Source organism: Acipenser ruthenus, chromosome 14 (genome assembly GCF_902713425.1).
Source record: "Acipenser ruthenus chromosome 14, fAciRut3.2 maternal haplotype, whole genome shotgun sequence".
In the NCBI taxonomy this organism is placed as follows: Eukaryota; Metazoa; Chordata; class Actinopteri; order Acipenseriformes; family Acipenseridae; genus Acipenser; species Acipenser ruthenus.
The window spans coordinates 11,963,301-11,983,272 of NC_081202.1; the positions used below are offsets into that span (position 1 = coordinate 11,963,301).

The following is a 19,972-nucleotide window of genomic DNA, read 5'->3' on the forward strand; positions in this document are numbered from 1 at the left end:
TTTTTGACGGCATGACAACTACTTGTTATTGTTTACATTCAAATTCATGATTTATTCTTACATGATGTAATGGTGTTCTATATATTGTGACATCATTTTTACTTCTATCTTTGAATCTGTATTAATTCCAATTAACACTACTTTACATAAACTTATATTTTTATTATATCATGCAATGCTGGCTCTGAGGATCAGTCTAGATTTGGCCTCCCCAGCGCATCAGCATGCACAACTTTTGAATGAATTTTGTTTATTTATTTAAATGTTATATATTTATTGAAGTTAATGAGTTCATTCTTTTCTGTTGAGTCCCGCTGGCATAATCGTGTTCAGTCTATTTATCCATTTACTTTCTTTTATTCTTCTATATGTCGCATTGTCTAATTTGAGCTGTTCTAATACTACAAAATTTACATCATTTATGTCATGTCCCTGACTGGTGAAGTGCTGTACTATTGGTTCATTCATTTTTTTATTTCTAATTAACGAAAGATGGTTCTGAATTATTTTATATAAAGTAGTTCCAGTCTCTCCAACATATTTGATTTCATCACATTTTTCACAGGCTATTCCATAAACAACATTGTTATTTTTACAGTAGGTATTAGTTTTTAGTGGCATGTGGTGTTCTTATGTTTAATTATATTTTTACTTTTGTCTATGTATTTACACACTTTACATCTACTAGTGCACGTGTTCGTAGAACCTATTTTGTCAATTATTCAATTAAAATATCACCTAAATTAGCTTCTCATTTGAATGCTACAACTGGGGCCTTAAGAAATACTTTTTTTAAAATTTTTCTGAATTATGTAGAATCCGCAAGTGTTTCCAAACTATCTTAGAAATATTGGGCAAAAGTTTAGAGTAAGTCATTATTAATTGGACTCTTTTGACCTTTTTATCTCTATTTTTATAATCTAGTAGATCATCTCTTTTTAGTTTATCCACTTTTCTTAACTCCGTCTCTATAATTCTTTCTTTGTATCCTTTTTTTTAAGATTTGTTTTTAATACATTTCTTTGTTTTACATAGTCACTTTCTTTTGAGCATATTCTTCGTATTCTTATTCCTAGACCCTATATATATATGATTTTTTATACTTCCTGTACAATGATGTATTAAATCTTTCAATAAAAATACAATTATTAAGTTTGCAGTATTGTTTACTCTTAATTCGTTGTACACAATGAATATAAATAAACAGTGTACCAAAATCAGACACAAGATGTTTATTAAAAAGCAGGCTTAAATTACATTAATTTCCACGTCCTTTATTTTTTTGAAAGGTAAACAATTTGGGGTGTTGTTTCCACATTTAGTTTTTAATCCTGTGCTTTTGTATAAATAAAGTTTTGTGAAAGTGGTGACGTAATTTCTTCCGCGTTGGCCTGGACGTGGCAGCTGCATCATAGAGGAGAGAGGTAGAAGCGCAACACAGATACTCCCATTTTAGAAAAATAAATCGCATAACATTTATTTTCTAAATATTTTTCACTTTTACAACGCTGAGGGAAACGCGCGAACAACATGGGGCTCACTATGTCATCGTTGTTCTCCAGACTTTTTGGCAAGAAACAGATGCGGATACTCATGGGTAAGGAAGGTTCTGGGAGGAAGGGAGTGTATTGTTAAGAGGCTAAACAGGCGGTGGTTACAGTAATTAAATCGCGTAAAACGAATGCCTTGCTTTCATATGGGCTTGAAAATAAAATACATGTTTTAGTTTCCTTAAGTGCGATAAAAATCACATTACGAAAACACGAGAGCACAAAACCATTGTCACTTTTTTTTTAAGTGAGAGGCGTGCGTGTACATTTGACGGTTGTAAAGTGTATTTTGACACTACCGTGTTATGAGACGATATTTACTGTTAACAAATAAATATATAAAAATGTTTTGTCATTTTGGAACATGAGAAGAAAAGATGGAGGCACCTTGCTTTGTTTCTAAATAGTACTCACAATTGTGTTTTTTTTTTATCCAAATGTCAGTCACTGCTAAGGCCTAGTAGTTACCTGAAAACAAACTAATCGCAGTGTGGATTATGAATAGCACATATTGAAAATAAATAAATAACGCAGCAGTACCGGTACAGTAGTGTAAATATTGTCAGTAGCCCTTACGTCATTATTAAGGTATGCTTTACAACGGCGCCAGGTGAATTTTACTGTCAACAGATCAGGGTGAATTTATTTCTTGGGGAATTGTGACGAATAACATTGTTTTTAAATAATACTGACTGCCACAACTTCCAAGGATATTACGGCTGTAAGACGCTGTGTTGTAGGATCGCATTACTTAATGGGTCACAGCCTACTTAAGTCTGGATACAGTAACTGTTTCTAACAAAATATTCCATAGGATTGTCAATTTTGCACATGAATACGTGTTAAGAAGTGTAGGGATTTAAAAAGGGCTTGACAAACCAAAAAGCAATATAACCTGTTTTTGTGGCTGGACAGGTTTAAACAGTTAACTGTTACCAAATGTCAGACTAGAAGCTGTTCACACACAGATCCAAGCTATTTGTCCTATTCTTAAGATGCAGCCATTCTAACTGTAGTCCTCGTGTTATCTGACTGGGTGGGACCAGAGTAAGGGCGGATATGTAGAAAGTCGGATTAATGAATCCTGTTTTAAATACCATGATCCACAGCTGGAACATTACTATATTCACAGTTATTGTTTTGAGATTTAGCTTTTATTAGGGAGCTGCACTAAATCTTTGTTTAGAAAGATAGAGGGTATTAATGCTTGTGACAGGGTAGCCATTTAATACCCCTTCTTCACTGGCACGCCCGACCAGTGAGGGCTTGGTACGGGTACTGGTGGTTCTCACTGGCTACTTGTCGAGCCGAGCAAGAACCAAACCGTGAAACTCTGGCCTCACCAGTGTAATGAGAGAAGTACAGCCTTGGGATGCTGAGGAAGTGCAGGCGTTAGTTTCTCTGTGGTCAGATAGAAAGGTTCAGGAAAGTCTGGAGCCTTGCGTCAGAAATAAGATTATTTGAAGCAAATGGACATAAACCGCAGGTACAGTACATTTAACTCGCACACTCAAACACAAAATTCTACCAAATTTCTCATCCTTGACCTTTATTATATTAACAGAGAAAAAAATTGGGAAAATAAAACAATTCTAAACTTATTTACGAAAATATAGTAAAACAAAATAAGTACAGCTGTACCATACATACAACTATGGCTCTTGTTGCGCAAGCACAGTTGTTTTTTTTTTTAAGCAACCAAACAAAAAACTAGAAAAAACAACTGTCCTTAAATGGGATATATTTGGAAAATCACATTTCTAAAACCTTATTTTTTCCGCTTCAACAGAACTAATTGAAGTTTAGTAAGTCGATATAATCAGTAAAGTTTGTGGATTATAAAGAATTTCCTAAATATATTTACAAAATATAGCGATACAAGATACAGCTGTACTGTTGGTCTGTTAATTTTTTGAACACCATTTGCACATCTTTTGGTAAACTGAGTTAATTAATAACAATAATTCATAACTGAAGTTGATACGCCCTGCAGGCGAACAGGATTTATTTACATATCAACACACTCAACAGCTTACGTGACACTACCAGCAATGGTAGTGCACAGAGTACATACAACACAGCATACTAAAACTTTGATGGGATCTACAATCTCTGAACTAATCTCTGTTCAATAATAAACGAACTCCGGCTAGTCGCCCAGCTGTCGGCGGTTTCGACTTGTTTAGCCACTCTTCGGTTGGTTCAGGATGGATAATCACAACACATGCTCAAATTGGCATACCATTTGTTCTACGACAGATATACAGTGTATTTAATAGTCTGTCAACCTGTTTTCTACACATACGTCCTAAAGAAGTGCCAGACTTGGTTTTTCCTACATGGTAATTATAACAGTGGCTGTACTCATTTGTTGTGATCTGACAATTTGAGTTACCCAGGAGATTTAGGAGCTCTTCATTTTAATGTGTTACTACGCATGCCACCAAGACTCCCACTGTAATGTAAAAATAATATATTTTTGCTGCTACAGTCTGCTAGTGCTACTATGCAGTAAGTATTAATTTAAGTGTCTCTCAGTGGAGCACTTATAGGTTTATTGTGTCCAGTTAATGAATATTTGAGGAACAGTTATGTAAACTGTAGTGCATATTGTACAACCTCAAACAAACAAGTATAATTATAGGACACTGGAGTAGTTGTTGAGTGATATTCGATGCAAATGAAGTAAAATATACACATAGCAAATACAAGCATTGGACCAGTAGACTTTTCCATCTGAAATGGGTCTCTAGCTTAGTTGGTGGAGGTCCAACTCAGGGACCAAAGGACCCGGATTAAACCTTCTGTATGTAGGTCGTTATTTCCTTGCTTTTTCTCCTGTTTAGTCAGATGTTTAATCTGTTTTACAGTTATATCTAACATAAAACAAGAGATGGATGATGGTAGGTTGTTCATGGAAGATTTTATTCAGCAGGGTCAAGGTAGAATATTTACAGCAATCTGTCTCGAATGTTTAAATATTTGAAGATGGTCCTGTTGGTTTTGTTTTTTATTCTTTTATTGAAATTTGTTAGCACACGAGTTGAGGGAATAACAGCAGTAAAATTCAAAAACAACAGTTTTTTTCAGGGAACACAAAGATGCAATGTCAAAAATGCATAGCTGAAAGGACTGTATTAAAATAAGTAGGCTTCCATTTAGATGTACTGTAGTTGGTTTTGTTGGTACAGTACTATATTTTCAACCGAAGTGTTTTAATTCAGAACGATATGATTCTGAAAATATCACTTGCCAAAACGTGGACTGTAATACAGTACATATACTTTTAAATCCGGTGTGTATTGAGTATGTAAAATTCCCCAATTACGACCCAACAGAAAAATGAAATCAAAATGTTACCCAAGTACAGACTTGTGTAAAACATAAAAGGCAATGCAATTTAGCAAAAGATAAAAAAATAAGTTTCCAGAATTAAAACAGTATCCGAGGTCAGTATTCATAAATTGCAGAATACAGTGTTCAATAAGGCCCTAATGTCAGAGTTCACTTGCAAATGAAAATGCACAAAAGCAACTAAAGATCAGATATATAAAAAAAATATCATCACAGTATCTAAAACTGTTTAATGATTTAACTTTTACATTACCGTAGCTAGTCTTGTTCGCTTTGTTTTGGCTGCATGTTCGTCAGGTGATAACTGGAGAAAGCGGTGTGTAAATGCACAATAAAGACAGACTGATTTCCGCATGCAAGAAAAAAAATTGCAGGCTGTGATGGATAATTAAATTAATTGTAACATTGAAGAGATGAGCTTTGTATCAAAACTGGTGACAGTCAGCAATCTTGTGTGACAGTAAGTGTATTCATTTGTTACATACATATATATATATATAAGGGCGGTAAAACGCGACTGATGTGTACCTGGGTAACGGATATCCGAGTGCTGACTGTAAATGTTAAATTCTGAACTTGAATTATTATAGTTTAGAATATTACAAGACTGTTTGACATCTGGGCAGCAGTGTGGAGTAGTGGTTAGGGCTCTGGACTCTTTACCGGAGGGTTGTGGTTTCAGTCCCAGGTGGGGGACACTGCTGCTGTACCCTTGAGCACGGTACTTTACCTCGATTGCTCCAGTAAAAACCCAACTGTATAAATGGGTAATTGTATGTAAAAATAATGTGATATCTTGTGACAATTGTAAGTCACCCTGGATAAGGGCGTCTGCTAAGAAATAAATCATAAATCTGTAACTTTTAAACACGCACTGATTTCTAAATACAATATAATTAGACAAAAGTTTTGACTAGCAGACATTTGGTTTCACCTCTCTGAACAGAGTTTGTCTTATATGGCAAAAGAGAAGTACAAATAATGTTTCTAACCTAATTTTTATGGCTGATGGTTTTATTGCCTGATACTGTTCTGGTTGACTCTGATCTGCTTTGTCAATTGATAAACTCCTAGGTAACCACTGGTCTGCGTGCTTAGTTACAGTATTACAATACTAGGCTGGAAATCACTAGAATTAATCACAAATTAAAGAAACCAGGAAGCTAAAGCTTTGACGTCAATAGTTACACCCTCATAATGTAGGGGAGTCTGTTGCATCAGATGTAAATATATACATTTAAACTTGGGCTTTGTGTGCCAGGCAGCTCCATTGGATAATTTCTTCCTGTTTTCAGTGTTTGAAAAAGGGCAGAGCATGCATTCATCATTTTTAAACAAAAGTTATTGCTATATCTGTAGTTCCTGTGCACAACCCCCCCTTTGTCATCAACATCCTGTTTGCTTAAAGCAGTTTGCTGCAGTTTTAAGGGTGATCTTTAGCTTTGTGTGCGAGACAGCCTCTTTGATTTTGGCGATCTTACCATCTGTGTACTTGGGGAAGGAAACCTTTTGCAACAGTATGTGCAATGCTTCTCTTTGTTGTTGCAAGATTTAGAAAGAGGTCCATGCACACAGTCTAAGAAGTGTGTATATTATGGATTTTCATATCCTCTCCATTTTATGTACTGAATTACACAAATGTAAAAGCATTCTATTAACATCCACATTAGCATTTTCTTAACATCGCAGTTGCTTAGTTACATGCAAACATATTGAAAAATGGGTTGTTGGCCTCAACATACATGTTTTAATGACTGCGTAGCTTATTTAAAGCTGTGCAAGTGACCTCAATTGTATGTGTTTCCGCAGTCGGCTTGGATGCTGCTGGTAAAACCACTATCTTGTACAAACTGAAGCTGGGAGAAATCGTTACCACCATTCCAACTATCGGTAAGTTGTGCTTATTCAGTGTGCACTTGAGCCAAAGTCTGGTTTGGAAAAGGAAATAAAAATCCCAAATCTTTGCATGGCAGGTTCATTTTTGAAAAGTATAGCCATGACTAGATTCTGATAGCCTTGAAAGCTTATGTTCAGGAATAATACTTACCAACAAGTTTCATTACAATTTGATTAGCTGCACTCAAGACATAGCTTAAACTTTTAATGTAGACAAACACATGTACCTTCACTATTCCCATTGCTGTGGACAAAAAGGGATTGAATTGTACCCTCCTACCTTATTGAAACACACGCATGTGCTGTTAGATACAAAAAGGTGGGCTGTGGGAAGATCATGCCTAGGAAACCCTGTACCATCAGTTATCACCACCTGAAACAGATGTGCTGCTTTATAAAATGATTTTATTTGAAAAACAAATTAAAGAGAAAATATGATGTTATGGTCCCACTATATATGCCAACAAGCCAACAAATGTTGCTATGATAACTGCTCTGTAAACACCGCTTTGGCTGATTTGTTATTCCCCACAGAGATTGACTGCATGGGTAGCAAGGCCTTCAGAACCAGGCCTTTTTACTGTTTGCCAGACATACATGGTTTAAAGAGTGAATGTTGTTAATGATGGATGCAAATAAATGTAAGCTACGCTGAGTAAATACAACCCAGTGCAGTTTTAAAATACATCTCCATTTGGTACATATCTGTTGAACCACCAAGGATCAAGTATAATATGATACTACATTATGGAAAAACAATGTTAAAGCCTTTTGTATTTGTGTTCCAGGTTTTAATGTTGAAACAGTGGAATACAAGAATATCTGTTTCACAGTATGGGACGTTGGCGGCCAGGACAAAATCCGTCCCCTGTGGAGGCATTACTTCCAAAACACACAGGTACAGAAACAGCAAACCACTCGCACACTACTGCCTTTCTGTGCTGAAAGTGGCCCATGCCATTGAAAAACCAAGAACCATAGTGGATTGATGGATTAAAAGTATATCGCACTGGTCTCGAATTTCTGCCTATATATAACTATCCAAAGATGTGATTTGACTTGAAGACATGACTAGATGTGATCCTTGGAGTTTGCCTTGTAAAAGAGCTTTAATATTACAAAATACTCATACTGTAGTGAAATGGTTTGTCCTTAACCAACACTGAACTTCAAAAATGCACTCATTCTCTATGTGAGCCAATTGCTATACGTGATCTGATGTCTGGATCTCTAACCACAAGCTATATCTGTAGCCTTCAATTTGCCACTGGTCAGTGGGGCATCTTCAGAGATAGGAGGGCTGAAAGACTTCCACTTACCCAAATTCAAGCACTTACTTTGGGGGAAGCCAAAAGCAATAATACAAAACAAACTGTGTCACACTGTTTTCCACTGGGAATGTGCAGGGATATATTGACATGTTAATTTTACACATCTATTTATAAAAATTACAATTTGCATTGTAAAGTTTTTTCTTCATTAACTTCTGTGCTTCTGATCTTGCAGGGCCTGATCTTTGTAGTTGACAGCAATGACAGAGAAAGAGTGCAAGAGTCTTCAGAAGAGTTGCAAAAGATGGTATGTAACCCCGAGAAGACACACTAAATGACATTGTGTGCATTAAATATATTTGTATTGGACTGGTTGTGACCCACAATGAGAATTGCTTCAGACAAAAACTGATTTGCAATGGGTCTAGTAAGTTGAGCCAGTAGTTCTGCCTTTTAAAGTGCTAGGTCATTTACATTATGCAAATGAACTGGGAGATTTTTTTTAATCTCCTTGACTGGCAAATTTGTTAGTCAAAGAGTGCCCTAATCCATTTTTTTTCTTTTTTTATCTTCGCTCCCCCAGTTGCAAGAGGACGAATTGCGAGATGCTGTACTGCTGGTATTCTCAAACAAACAGGACTTGCCAAACGCTATGGCAGTGAGTGAGCTTACAGACAAACTAGGACTGCAGACCCTCCGCAATAGAACTGTAAGTTTGTAGTCTACTTTTCATAGACCCACTTACTGGATTAGCAATCGCGTGCCAAAAGTCTTTAGCATTATTATACAGTATGTGTTTTAATCATATGAAACATACAGCCTGAAGCAAGAACACTATGTGATAGAAATTAATGATGCTCTCTCTCATTGCCTATATTCTAACTTGTGACCCACCCCCTCCCCCCTTTTTTTCTGCAGTGGTATGTTCAGGCAACCTGTGCCACCCAGGGTACTGGTTTGTATGAAGGACTGGACTGGTTATCCAGCGAACTGTCAAAGCGCTAAATCAAAGGCAAGGAGAGCTGGAACCCAATCAAGCAGAGAGAGAGTGCAAGAGAGAAAATCGGAGAATTTTACCGAGAGAAAAAGCCTAAATTATCAGTGTCTGTATGGTAGAACCTGAAGTTATGGACTTTGCAATCCGTTCCTGATGTAAAATCTTTTCTTTCTTTTTTTTTTTTTTTTTTTTGGTCTTTCTTGTTGTCAGTCTCACTTAGTCTTTTCCTCTTTTTTTTGGCCCAAAGGAATACAATGTTTAAGTTGCATGTTTTTAAATAAAACAAACAAACAAAGCAGTGTGAGCATGTCCAGTTCTGAAAGGAAAAAGGTTTACTGGATCACAGGAGACTGGGTTAAATTCAGTGGTAAAGCCAGGTCTCGCACCTCCTGGAATATTCAGTAGGTCAAGAGAGACAAATTTGGTCTCGACTGAAGCCACTTTTGGGATTTTGTTACACCCCACAATTATGAGATCAACATGAGAATTAACGGATACATTCATCCACTGACAGGGTTTCTGTTCAGGCAGTATGGTAGCAGACCTGTAAAGATACACAGCCTTCTTTTGAAGTAAAGTAGTAATTGTTATTTTGTATGCATTCGTTTCAAATACAAATTCAAAACTGCTGTAATTGTAAATGTGAACTTGGTGGTGGGATGGGGGGGGGGGGGGTGGTGACAATGGTTAAAAGATTAGAACCTCTGTTCTGCATTAGTATCTAGTTAGCTCTCTAGTGGTAGTAACTAAAGCAGTACTGAGCCCTTGTGTGCTTCTGTATATTATACAATAGAGCTAACTTTCCCATGGCTATTGGTATGCTGAACAGATTTGTTCATAACTTTACTATTGCAGCTTTTGCTCTTTTGGTACAAGCAGGTCATCGTTAACAGGGAGGTAAATGAGCAGGGGCTGTATTGGTCTTAACTCTTAATGTTCTTTTCTCAGTACAGTATCTGGGGGGGAAAAAAAAGTATTTTATCTAACATATTTATTGCCCTGAATAATTTAAAATGGTCTACTGTATGTAAATCAAATTTAAATGGCTGACAGAAATGTAATACTCCTTCAGCAGGATCTCTGCATATTTTGAAATAGTCTTAGTTACTATAATCGAGTGCTTCCAAAAAAAGCAGAGCATAATGTTTGCTTGAAGTGTGTGTGTTTTTTTTTTTTTTTTTTTTTTTGTAGTGCTGCAGGACCATTGCGTCCCAGCACACTGTTATTAAAAACCAATCTGTAACCTGTTTGACTATACACAAGGCCTTGAAACAAAAAGCAGCACATATAGTTTCGTTATTCTAAATTATGTAAACAAAATTCAGCAAACCACATTTCAAAACCAGCATCCTTCCTTCACTTCCTTGGGTGTTCTACAATGCAGTGGGTGGTGTATAACGTGAGATGTATTGTGCTTCTAGGGTGTGCTTTCCTTTGTCCAGGATTGTACTTTGTCAGGTAGTGTGTAGATCTATTGTCGTATACTATACACTCTACTAATGCGGTATGCTTAGAAATGGTTTTGGAAAGACGATGTGGGTTTGATTGTTGTATTTAACTTTATTTGTTGTCTCTTAATAACTTTCATTGCAAAAAATGCATTTGTGTATCCTTACTGGCTTTATTTGAGTGCTGAAAGCTCCAGAATATATCAAATGTAAGTGAAAAATGACAAATGGTGAATGTTCAATCCAGTCAATTTCCAATTGTTGCTGGCTGGTATTTCAAGTTCCGCGTCTGGCTAATACTGATTTGTGTATTGAGACTATTCAAAAATAATGTTTCTGTATATTTAGCTTTGTCAATGGGGTTACATTTTATTTAGGATGGTGGAGGGCCAAGTTTAACAACAACAAAACAAAATTTGCTATATAATATCACACAACATCTGAGTTTATAAGTCTTATAACTATGATGTTATCTGCACAGAATAAGACACATTTCTAGTATTTATGAGGGAAATCTTATCCCAATAAGCTTCATACAAGCACTTGTTTTCCTGGTAGATTGTGGGGGTTCCTAGGGGGACAGAGGGATGCCAGAATCACCGTCGAGCCCTCTTGAGGTGTCGTGGGCTAGTCGATGAAAGACCGAGGATGGAAGGTGCCCACTTGAACCCAGAGATGTACCCTATTTCGCTCAATCCAGACGGTTGTCATGCTGATGCGCTGGGGAGACCGCACTGTGGTTGACCCCCGGAGACAGCATCGCAGCTGTTGTGTGTGCTGATGCGCTAGGGAGGCAAAATAAGCTGATCCCTGGAGCCAGCATTACACTTCAGCCATCAACACCTGACAGAAGGATATCTACATCATCATATGGACGGAAGCGCAAATTGATGGATACATCTATGGATCACATTAGTTTACTGTAAAGCTACGTCTTAGTTGGTGCTTATCTTGGCGAGAGCCGAGTTCAAATCAGCATGAAGTTTTAACATCTACTCTCGTGTAATGGAAATCCCCATAAACCCTGTTCCCAATGTAAACCATTAATCGGTGGTTGCAATATTTAAGGGAAGTTGCATTCTATTGTAAAACAAGAAAAATATAAATTCTACTTGTCTAGATGCATATACAACTTGAAGATTGGAAGTACATTAAGTACGTCCCAGAGATCCAAGCCTAATCAGGCCATTCTTCCTACTCTCAAGTTTCTTTCTGGGACCAAAAACGGTTCTACTCTGCAGCCATGTTGTCTAATTTGTCGTGCCAAAATGTGCCCACACACCCACTAAATAAACATTACGTAGTTTGTTATCTAGGAACACTGACCCATATAATAACTATCCAGCTATTAAAAATACGAATACATTATTTAATAGCTGTGGATTAGAAGGAAAAAAAACACATTGTTGGATCTTACTAAACGGATTTTTTTTAATTTTGCATTTATTTAATAAATGTATCTATACTTACAGAGCTAATCAAAGATGTAATCACTGTTTTGCTTCCCAAGATGTGCAAAAATCATATTTGAATTATGTAAGACATCGTCTATTCTAGTCTTGCAGTCGTCTGCAGCAACGTTAATGTTAACCTGTTGATTGTGTAGAACATGGACCCCTCGTACTAGTCGTAGTAGTAATAATAATAATAATAATAATAATAATAATAATAATAATAATAATAATAATAATAATAATAACAACAATAATAATAATAATGGTGAATTGTTGGGATTTGGTTTCAAAATGTGGCTGTCTTTTTTTGTTTACTTTTAACATTTAATTTTGTTTATGATTATGCTTTAAAATAAAGACATTATCAGGAATGTTTGGTGTATTTTTTAATATGTATGTTTTAATGTTTTTACGGGATCGTTTTCATTGAAATCTTAAAATATAGAAAAGTCTCCATTAAGAGGACGTGCAGGGAAATGTGATTCATGCCACGATCCTGTCAGAAAAGTGACTCGCCGAGTTTAAACTCTCTGGAACAGAAGGATCTTATTATATGGAACCCAGAGCCCCTTTTTATTCTAAACACATTTTCGCCAGGTTACTTAGTTAAAATCCACGAAATTACGTGACAATTCCTTATCACGAAATTGCGTGATAATCATGTAATATTACGTGATATATATATATATATATATATATATATATATATATATATATATATATATATATATATATATATATATATATATATATATATAAAGATTTCCATTACACGAGAGTAGATGTTAAAACTTCATGCTGATTTGAACTCGGCTCTCGCCAAGATAAGCACTGACTAAGACGTAGCTTTACAGTAAACTAATGTGATCCATATGTGTCTCCCTCCATTTACGTTTTCCTTCCATATGATGATGTAGATATCCTTCTGTCTGGTGTTAATGGCTGAAGTGTAATGCTGGCTCCAGGGATCAGCTTATTTTGCATATATTATGTGTGGCAGCAATGCGCTTCCGTAGAAAACAAAGTACATGTTGAAGAGTTGATTACATCAAAACGATACACAGTGTCGTTAAATCGAGCGCTTTCTGCTTTTTTGGTCTAACATACGTAAACTACACACATCTGTGATCTTCTAGTTGAGTCTGTTATTCCCGTCGGCCCTTGTGACCGAAGTGTGTGTGTATTTCGTTGGAGGTACTGCTTCATGTATTTATTTTTTCAAAATAAAAAATCCATCAGGTAAATATCAGGTAAAGACAGCACCATGTCTACCGCACTGGAGAGCTATATCAACCGTATCCTTTGTCAGTGTATTTATGTTTGAATGAATGAAAAACGATGAAATGGTTGAGTGACAGCCGCGTTACTTCATAACTGTGCCACTGAAGGCCCATTGTCACATTTATTCAAGAATTTCTTTTGGATAAATGCACATTTTATGCGAATACAAGAGACCGTGTATAAATAATTTATAAAGTATTTTTTTAAACGACGGTACTTCCACTGCGGCATCCAGAGAGCAGTGTAAGTACCGTCGTTTAATAAAATAAATCTACGCTATGTATAGACTGTGCCAAACAGGTATTTTGACCGAGGCGGTGTTTTCAGATCAATATAGAAGATACTACACTCAAAAATATAAATAAATTGCAATAGTATGCCTTCTTCGATTACTATACTATACTTAAATGGGGTACGGTACACTTAACTCACACACTCAGAAGCAGAAAATTCTGCCACGTTTGCTCGTTAAGCTTTAGTAGGTTATTTTAAGAACAATAAAGAGAGGAAATACGAATATTTATGAAATCTAGGTGAAAACATTACTGCGTATTTCAGTTTAGGGCGGTGAGCGTTGAATGTAGCAGGCGCTAGAGGGTGCAAATTAACTTATACTTAACACACACTCAAAAACACAAAATTCTACCAAATTTCTCATCCGTGACCTTTATTATATTAAAAAAATGCGGAAAAAAAACTAAAGTTATTTACAACAATATAGTAAAACAGAATACAGCTGCAACTTCAGTCCACGCCACATCATATGCGATTTACACGTAACCGCTAAAATGAAAACCCTAACTCTCTGTCTAACTACCTGTTACTATTCAACACCGTTTCTATTGCATCCTCTAGTGGCTACATCAGACGCTCACCTATCTGAACTAAAAGGTAATACGCAGTAACGTTTTAACCTATATTTCATAAATAAGTAAATAATTTCCGTATCTTCCTCAATTCATTTGTCGTTAAATGAACTATTAAAGCTTAACGAGAAAAAAATGGGCAGAATTTTCTATTTTTGATTGCGTGAGTTAAATGTACAGTAACCCTAAAATGTGTCTTTTCGACTTTAAATTGATATTTTCATTGCATTCTTCCCGTTTCAAAATACTTTCTGAAATGGTAGATTACATGGAAATAAAACAAAAACATTCGAAGTATGAGTACACTATTGTGATTATTATTATTTATGTTTACTGGAACATTTATACTCATAATAAATGCAGAAAGATTGTGCTTATTAGTATTCAATTATACGTCGAGTTGAAAACTACAAAGTTCAGCAGCAGAGCTTGCCATACTTAGGCAGAATCGCCCAGATGCAGCATCCTCTAAAACTCCCACCTGATAGGACTGTGTTTTTTTTTTTGTTAAACACGATTATATATATATATATATATATATATATATATATATATATATATATATATATATATATATATATATATATATATATATATATATATATATATATATATATAGTGTAGCGTGCACAGGGGGAGGCAGCACACACAAAGACAGCGGTATCGGCTCTATGCTTGAGTGCGAAAGGTCCCGGGTTCGCGCCGCCCTCCGCCTGTGTGATGTGCCTGCCTGCGGGAACCAGGATCGCTACAGTGTGTGTGTGTATATATATATATATATATATATATATATATATATATATATATATATATATATATATATATATATAAATTTGAACCTACTAGAAATATACACATAACATTAGTAGGTTCAATTACATTTTTTTATTATCGCTTTTTTTATATATGCTTTTGTGCAAAATAACATTACAAGAATGTGTACTTTTAAGGAGCATATTTTTAAACGAGTATGTGTATTTCTTTAACATGCTTTTTTGGGCTTGATTTGCTTGCATTGAAGTGTACAGTTGTAATCATTACCACACGAAAACGATACTTATTCGGCTTTAGATATATTATTATTATTATTATTATTATTATTATTATTATTATTATTATTATTATTATTATTGTTATCACTTCAGTTCTCAAATACTCTCAGGTGAATGTCTTTAGTTAGCTACGCCCCATTCAATTACGTAGCTGGTGTCCCGGGCAATATGACTGGTATTTAATCTAACCAATGAAAACGCGTAAAAGTTGGAAATGGTTTTTTATTGGCTGATCTCTTCAGACCAGCAAAAATGATGTGGGAGGGAGCATGGAGCATGATGGAGAGAGGAGGGAGGAGGGAGGAGGGAGCACATAATGACTCCTTTCTGACTGATGTACCATTTGTCATTTTGTTGTCTTAAGCACTTTTGCATTTGAAAAAAAGCTTAACATTCCTTAACTCTTGGACACCAGGTACTGTTGCAATTGTTACATCTGATGGGAGAATGATTGTGGTAAGTATTTTAATGCATTCTGTATTTTTTTTAAAAAAAATTTATTTCACATGTGTACTGGTAATCTAATTCAAATTCAAATTCTCAAATTCAAAGTGTTTTATTAGCGTGACCCATATTAGGTATTGCCAAAGCATTTATGACATTTGTCATTTTAAGTATTGGTAATCACCACTGCTTCGTTCTTTCAATTCAAATGTAAATATTTAATGGTATACAAATAATGTCAGCATAATTTCTCCCAGGTATTTTTGATATGTGACATAGTGTTAAGTAATCAGCTCTAAATATTTCTGTATGTGTTGCTTTTGTCCAATTAAAAAAGCTGACAATAAATTGTTACTTTGCAGCTGCACACCAGGTGGCAAAACCTACATAAAATATGTGTATTTACTTAAGACAGCTACTTCATAAGGTTAACTGAAACTCCCATCTTTGTTTCTGTGTGATTCACTATGCTGAGCTTTCCAGTTGGTTGTGAGGGGACAACTTTCATGCAACAGACAGTTGTGTTAGTGTGAGAATATGCAGTTTATGGTTGCATCGCTTTTCTAGTATCCACATCAAAATAAAGAAATATGGGGCAATAAGACTTAAATGCTATATATCATTTTTTTTTCTCAACAGGGGACATTAAAAGGATTTGATCAGACTATTAATCTAATCCTGGATGAGAGTCACGAACGAGTATTCAGTTCTACTCAAGGAGTTGAACAAGTGGTATTGGGATTGTATATTGTTAGAGGAGATAACGTGTAAGTATGGGGTGAAAGTGCCTTACAGTTTTTTAATTTATTAATTTAGTACTATTTATTAACAAAAATATACTTTTTACTGGGATAGGTACAGTACAAATGTAATGCGACAGCCTTATCGTATACCTGATGATTATTCATGCTGCATTAATACTGTGTGTATATGTTTTTATGTTGCAGGGCAGTAATTGGAGAAATTGATGAAGAAACAGATTCTGCTCTGGATTTAGGAAACATCCGTGCTGAACCCCTGAATTCAGTTGTACACTGACATCTTGGGTCAGAATTAAGGACTTTTCACATTTATTTTGTTTGGTTGATCTTGTGGTTTGAGAATCACTTTTAAAAGGACTCGCTACTTTTTTGGGACTGTTTAGTGAGTTTTTTTAAAAAAAATATATACAGATACATTTAATGGAGATTGAGTTTGTTGTTACTGATTTTATGCCAGCAGTCTGAAGGCTGAAATCTTATCTACTTTAAAATTACTAACCATGTAACAACCTTTATCTAGTTAAAAAAATGCAAACAATCTATATGTCTGAGCAGTAATGAGCTCTTAAAATAGCAGAAACTTCTTCCTTACATGTAAATAAAAATCACTTGGCCATGAAATCTGTATTGTTGATGTTCTGTGTGTGTTGTAACACTGCAATAGATGATTATTTGACTTTATTTCACCAACATTTATAAAGTACCGTTTTTTTTATCACTGAATTATTTAAATTAAGATTTTTTTTAAACTGCTTCAGATACACATTGCAGTTTATAGGAGCTGGTTTGTGAAAGGTTGTCAAAAGCCACTCTACAGTGTATGGAAGTGACTTATATTACATACCTCCCAAGGAAATGAATGTCAGTCTTTCCTCTCTGTAGATTATGGTTTAATTACTGCAACACATGTTATAAGCAATGAAAAAGAAAAGTCTTGTCTGCAATTTCCTGTTATTCATGAATTGATAACTTACCAGAGTCACACCTAATACCACATATCATTACACCAAATGTCATCTTAAAACTTTTCAAATAAAACTCACATAAAAACAAAAGCAAATAATCATTGCACCATTTAATGACATGTACAAAATGCAGTGAGTCTACAAATACCTTGGCAAGTTCCATCTAATACTGCTTGGAAAATTGAAGAAACCGTAAAATACAAAACAACTACCTCACACACCAAACAGACTGCAACTGACCATATAGGCAGAATTTACTATACAAATGGTATATATTGCATAACAATAAAATTAGTGTATACATAAAAAAAAAAAAAACAGATATTGAAGGATGTGGTATTTATTACCTAGAGTAGCCTGGAACAGTTGGATTCCAGGTTTAAACATCAATAATGCTGATTTAATGAAAATATGGCTCTAAATATGAAGATACTTAAAAACAATGCTGTATCCCTCCTGAGCATACAAGTGCAATGTGCATCATTTAATATTCTAGCAATAAAAATCAATAAATAAATAATGGAAAATTGAATGATTTTGTTTTCTAGTTTTTACATTCAATATTTGTTTTACATATTATTCACATTGAATTAACATTTAATGTAAACATGGAACATGCGTAATCTTCTATTTAAATCATGTAGTTTTTCTTTAAGACTTCTAAGTACTGCTGAGTCGCTCTGGTGACAGGATCCTGGTCAAGGTTTAGGGTTTTTAGAGAGCCTGCAGCTGATCCAACAGGAGACATTCTCGTAGATCCACCATCCAGCTCGGCTGTGGCTGTAAATTGATGGCAAAAAAATGGGATCATGTGAACAAAAGATTTCTTCTGACAATAATTTTGTTATGTTAACAATCTATTCACAAAAAAAATAAAAAAATAAAGTTTAGATTAAATTGGTTGAGATTTAACCAATTTGAGATCTATATAAACAACATACCATGGTCTAGTTCCTTGGTGATGTTTTTCTCCAATTCATTTTGCATCTGAAAGCAGAATTTGAAATAAAATAAAAGAAATAAAAACAGTACAGGGGAGTTGAGGGAAAAGGGGGTGTTACTAACCAGACATGTATTGGAGCTGAATAAGTTGATAGTTTTTTTTTTTTTAAATCTTTCGAATTGGTTGTACTGCAAATGAATAATGTACTTTTTGTTTTGGTTTTTCAGTCATTTGCATTACATAAGTTATTCTAAATGGTCGTCTTTGTTTTTCTCCCCTGTGAAATTCTGACTACATTAGATAAGCGGTGAAGGTTAAGGTTAGTGCACACAACTACACACCTTGTCATGTGTCGGGCTGAAGAGAAGATAGGTGAGAAACAGACTTTTGAGCTAGGAGCTGAAGGAGTGAGAAACAAAAGTAGTTATATACAAAGTTGTGCTACTAGAACCCCACACTAAAGGAAAATGGAAAAATAGAGGGAAGAGGAAATAGTCTTGACAGTTTTTTTTTAATCTATTGGATTCAAACAAGTGAAGAATAGGTTTGACGGGTCAAGAAGTACCAATTTCAAGTAAAAACCTGTACTCTTGTTGGACATGACATAAACACTGAAGACCAGTATTTAAAATGTTATACAGTATTCTTTTTTAATTTTTTACAGAGAACATCTAAGATCTTAGATATTTTTTATATTTTAAAATGACAGTTCAAAAATGTATATTATATATATATACTGTATATATATATATATATATATATATACACACACACACACACACACACACACCATAATTGCAAAACATTATCAGTATAATTTCTCTTCAAATCTTAAAATACAACACATAAATAAAACTTTCAGAAAACTCAGAAATCTACCCAGAGAATTTTTAAAATATTTTTAATACAGCTGTTTAAAAAACAAATACAAAAAGTTATATAACAATAACAAAGATGCTGTTGATTTATCTGCATCTGCCAATATATTGTTTGTTTTTGATCTGCCCTGTTAGCTGGCATTAGAAAAATGTTACCAACAATAATGTGTGTGTATATATATATATTTATATATATATATATATATATATATATATATATATATATATACACCTTAATATTGCTGAGACTTAATTTATTTGTGAGGTGTAAAAAAAAAAAAAAAAGAAGTGTACAGTACTCTTTCCTTCTTTTTTCCCATACCACCAGCACAGACAAAGTATTACGTATTTAGCAGTTGGCTGATCACATCTAAAATTTATCAATGACACTTTTTTTCAACACCCTCTGAGATGTAATATCTACAGCTCAGGTAGACCAATATATCCACTAAGCTTTTATTTGGTTATTACTATTATTATTATTGCTAACCTTTGCTATGTAAGCATCCACTCTGCTGTTTGGAGACGTGCCATCTCCCACTGGGTTCAGGAAACTTCCTCCAAGCCCTAGATTTCTATGAAGGGGGCCCAGAGTGCCACCAAAGTTTCCAATGCTGCCCTGAAGCTGATTCACGTCAAGGACAGGACTTGCAGTCAGGCTCCCGTTTACAATGCTGCTAGCTATGAATGATTTGCTGCGCTGACGCTCATTCAGCAGCTTAGTGTTGGCTTCAGCCAGCCTCTCATTCGATCTGAAACACAAAAAGATATTTTTATTTAATTGCAGAATAACGCAGATTTTAATTTTTTTT

At 34.9% G+C, this 19,972-nt stretch overlaps 3 protein-coding genes across 5 annotated transcripts in view; 2 read left to right on the forward strand and 1 right to left on the reverse strand.

The window, feature by feature from the left end:
• Positions 1-1,371: 1,371 nt before the first annotated feature.
• Positions 1,372-9,363, forward strand: LOC117419591 (ADP-ribosylation factor 4-like). The gene is made up of 6 exons (XM_034032480.3): positions 1,372-1,597; positions 6,714-6,794; positions 7,589-7,698; positions 8,307-8,378; positions 8,655-8,780; positions 8,990-9,363. The coding sequence occupies exons 1-6, from the start codon at positions 1,531-1,533 to the stop codon at positions 9,074-9,076; spliced, it is 543 nt and encodes a 180-aa protein (XP_033888371.1). The 5' UTR covers positions 1,372-1,530; the 3' UTR covers positions 9,077-9,363.
• A 3,738-nt stretch (positions 9,364-13,101) lies between these two features.
• On the forward strand, positions 13,102-16,995 carry LOC117419592 (U6 snRNA-associated Sm-like protein LSm8). The gene is made up of 4 exons (XM_034032482.3): positions 13,102-13,265; positions 15,585-15,625; positions 16,253-16,380; positions 16,561-16,995. The coding sequence occupies exons 1-4, from the start codon at positions 13,235-13,237 to the stop codon at positions 16,649-16,651; spliced, it is 291 nt and encodes a 96-aa protein (XP_033888373.1). The 5' UTR covers positions 13,102-13,234; the 3' UTR covers positions 16,652-16,995.
• A 666-nt stretch (positions 16,996-17,661) lies between these two features.
• The window catches only part of LOC117419590 (ankyrin repeat domain-containing protein 26-like), a 34,488-nt gene continuing 32,177 nt past the window's right edge, over positions 17,662-19,972 (reverse strand). For all 3 annotated transcript variants that reach the window (XM_058985834.1, XM_058985833.1, XM_058985835.1), the window contains 3 exons: positions 19,651-19,912; positions 18,281-18,326; positions 17,662-18,119 (listed from right to left, as the gene is read on the reverse strand). In XM_058985834.1, coding sequence (XP_058841817.1) covers positions 17,971-18,119; positions 18,281-18,326; positions 19,651-19,912 — 457 coding nt within the window. In that variant the 3' untranslated portion in view covers positions 17,662-17,970. The remainder of the gene's footprint in view (positions 18,120-18,280; positions 18,327-19,650; positions 19,913-19,972) is intronic.

Coding starts and splice junctions, on each gene's coding strand:
- LOC117419591 (XM_034032480.3), top strand. CDS start 1,531: ATGGGGCTCACTATGTCATCGTTGTTCTCCAGACTTTTTGGCAAGAAA. Junction 1,598..6,713: donor ACAGATGCGGATACTCATGG/GTAAGGAAGGTT, acceptor GTGTTTCCGCAG/TCGGCTTGGATGCTGCTGGT. Junction 6,795..7,588: donor TACCACCATTCCAACTATCG/GTAAGTTGTGCT, acceptor TTTGTGTTCCAG/GTTTTAATGTTGAAACAGTG.
- LOC117419592 (XM_034032482.3), top strand. CDS start 13,235: ATGTCTACCGCACTGGAGAGCTATATCAACC. Junction 13,266..15,584: donor ACTGGAGAGCTATATCAACC/GTATCCTTTGTC, acceptor CTTGGACACCAG/GTACTGTTGCAATTGTTACA. Junction 16,381..16,560: donor ATTGTTAGAGGAGATAACGT/GTAAGTATGGGG, acceptor TTTATGTTGCAG/GGCAGTAATTGGAGAAATTG.